We start from the raw sequence: 3,031 nt of genomic DNA, 5'->3' as shown, positions 1-3,031 counted from the left end.
GGTGGAGAGGAGGAAGTATGGCTAGCTGCTATGTTCTCTTTGACTGCAGAGGTAGAATCTGAAAAACTAGGTGAATATAAAGGAGAGGACTCTCGTGGAGTGAGTGGAGAGATATCAGATTTTGGAGACAGCTTCTCTCCTTCCACACTTTGCACTTTTTCAGAGGCGAGTGAGGCATATAAGGATATATCTCTGGGAGGAGCAACATCGGACAGAGTATCTTCTTGGAGAGGAGAAGCTATCTGAGAAGGAGTATGAGCAGAAGAGGTAGATGGAGATGCCTCTACCTGAGACACTGAGATGAGCTCGGAAAGATCATTATCTTGGGTGTAAGATGGCTCCTCCATTGGTGGTATCTTATGTGATAAACTAGAGTCCTGCATGTCAGAAGGACTGTAGTCCACTTCAGTTGGCCCATTTTCAGTGATGTGAAGCATACTTGCACCCACAGTAGGGTGATCTGGAGACTGCCGACTAAAGTCCATAGCAAGAGAGTGCTCAGGAGATTCTTGGCCAAATTCAATAGACATCGAAGATTGTTCAGATCGGTGATCTTGTACTGGTGTTCTGGATTTGGCTGTTTTGGGGGAGAAGTCTGGTGGAGAAATTGACATTGGCCTTGGGCATTCTTCTTTAGATGGGGACATTTCTGTTTCCTGGAAGGTGGTCGGTGTTTGCACAACAGACACTGAAAGGGAGTCATCTACTTCTGTGGAGTGTGGGGAGCCAACTTCAGCATGCAGAGAAGGAGACACGTCATCTGTCGTTGGCTCTGGAAATGAGCTTGTAGCCACAGAGGCTGTAGAGACAGAGGCCACACCCTCCATGTGAGAATATGTGTCCTCAGCTACACCCTCATCAACAGGAGTAGCTGACTTGTCTGAGACAGTTCCTTCAGAAATAGACATCTTGGTGTCTTCCTTAAAAGATCCAAACTGACTGACATCTATTTGAGTTGGAGAAACATCTCCTCCCAATTTCCTTTCATCCAAAGCCAGTGCTGGTTGAGAACTTATGGTTTCAATGTCATCAGTTTTCTTTTCTTGACCAAAGTCTTCCTTTATTGGTATAAAGTCTGTGCTTTTATCTTCCTGTTTGTCTTGGTAAAGACCAGTAGAAGTAATTTCAGAAACCGGACTTGTTTGGTCTGGAAAACCTTTTTTGCCATTCTTGCCTTCAAAGAGACTTTCACTAGGATCCTTATCACCAGCACTTAGAAAACTTTCATATGCAGATTCAGATCCAATTAGGGGTGGGCTACGTAATGGAGACAAGACTTTTTCAATAGGAGATTCTGAATCAGGCACTGGTTCATCCATGGGGCTTATGGATGCCCTTTCATTCTCATCTTTGGCATCACTGAATTCAAAACTCACTGGAGCTGCTGGTTGTTTTTCAATGACTTCTGTAGGGAGGTGACTGGATTTCTCATCAGTAGGAGACTGGTAGTAAGGTGTGTGGCCAGCACTACCAGTTGCAGACTGAGATGGTGACACCACTTCCAGAGTCTTATCCTCAGGACTAGCACAATGTTCTTCAACTACTTCTTGGGTCACCTCAGGAGAGGCTGAGACTGTTTCTGCCTCTGCAGAGACTTTAATTTCATTGGGTGTCAGAGAGAAGTTCACACTACGTTCACCCAATGGGGTCTTTTCTATGGGTGATGGTGGGGATGGACTCAGGGATGGGCTCTTGGATGGGCTCCGCTTTTCATCTGTAAGTGGTGAGGTGGTGTCTTTAATCTCCAATGTAGCACTGGCTTTCACTTCTTTCTCTTGAGAGCAATAAGCATCACGTAGAGCAGATTTGTTGAATTTGTCTTCCTCCATGGATGAGGGTGGTGATATAGTGGAGGCTGAAGCATTGTAATCCTTGCCATCAGTGGCATCTGTTTTTGACCCTTCAGATAATCCATTGAGTGATGTAACAGCAGGTTTGGAGTATTCCTGAGAATACAGTGAAGATTCATATTTGGTGATGTTTACGAATTCCTGAGATGGGGACTCTGTCTCTTCATTATTGGTCTCATCACTCATCACGTCACGAGGAGTAGACATCTCATCCATTGGGGTGGGCTCACTGGATATCTCAATTGTAGACTGAGTGTAACCAGAGGTGGCAGTGAATTCTTCAGGCTGGTCTTCTCGATTCTCCTCATCAGAAGCTGTGGCCTCACTCTCTGAGCCTCCGGGTAAAGTCTCATCATGAATTGAAGATGCGGGTTCTCGAGCGGGAGACTGGGCTCCTGCTTGCTTAGTGGATGGGGTTAGGAATCCATACTGATCCTCAGCACCACTAGCCTCTGCAGCCTTGTCAACTACGGCCATCACATAATCTTCAGCTTCAATTTTTTCAGGTTCATATTCCTCCTCTCTGGCATCCTCTGCTTTTTCCTCCTCATCACCCTCCTCCTCAGATTGTTCACCTTCTTTTTCAACTGCCTCGTCCATATCTTCTTCCGCTCGGTCATCCCCACTGGCCACCGACTCTCTCTTCTCCTTGATGTGCACATCTGCCTCCGCTTTTGCACTTTCCTCATCTTCAATAGGGCTGTGCTTGGAAGTGCTCACACACACGTTTTCTTCACCATCCTCTTCTGGTTCCTCAGCTTCTTCAGTTTCTGCCTTCTCTTCATAATCTCCAGTCTCTGAGGATTCTTCAAAGCCAGCTCCTTCATCTTCAAATTTTTCAATGTCATCTACTCCCTGCTTCTCAACTGGCTCCAACTCCTCAGGTGTTTGTTCACATTCACCCTCCCCTTCAGTGGTAGTGATTCCCTCATCGGGAGACTCAGCAGAACCTTTGATGACTTCTGTCTCTTTCTGAATGACATAGGCTTCAACAGGCTCTGTTTCCTTCAGTTTTTCTTCACCTTCGATTAGCTCTAGCTGAGGCTTGATGTCCTTTGCTACATCAACCTCCTCAGCCTTTAACTCTTCAAAGTCCTTGGTTAGATCCTCAGGGGATGACATAAGGGATCGCTCGGCTTCGAGTTCTTTGGCAGGGCCAGTGGCTGCTATTCCAGCTGCTG

General features: G+C 46.2%; 1 protein-coding gene across 1 annotated transcript in view; it reads right to left on the bottom strand.

The window, feature by feature from the left end:
- Window positions 1–3,031, bottom strand: part of MAP1B (microtubule associated protein 1B) — a 114,365-nt gene that overhangs the window by 8,030 nt on the left and 103,304 nt on the right. Inside the window, 1 exon segment of the mRNA XM_014584137.1 lies at window positions 1–3,030. This exon segment is cut by the window's left edge and continues 14 nt beyond it. Coding sequence (XP_014439623.1) covers window positions 1–3,030 — 3,030 coding nt within the window.

The sequence above is a fragment of the Tupaia chinensis genome, unplaced genomic scaffold (assembly GCF_000334495.1).
Source record: "Tupaia chinensis unplaced genomic scaffold, TupChi_1.0 Scaffold145717_1, whole genome shotgun sequence".
Lineage (NCBI taxonomy): Eukaryota > Metazoa > Chordata > Mammalia > Scandentia > Tupaiidae > Tupaia > Tupaia belangeri.
This window is presented reverse-complemented; position numbering and strand designations above follow the sequence as displayed.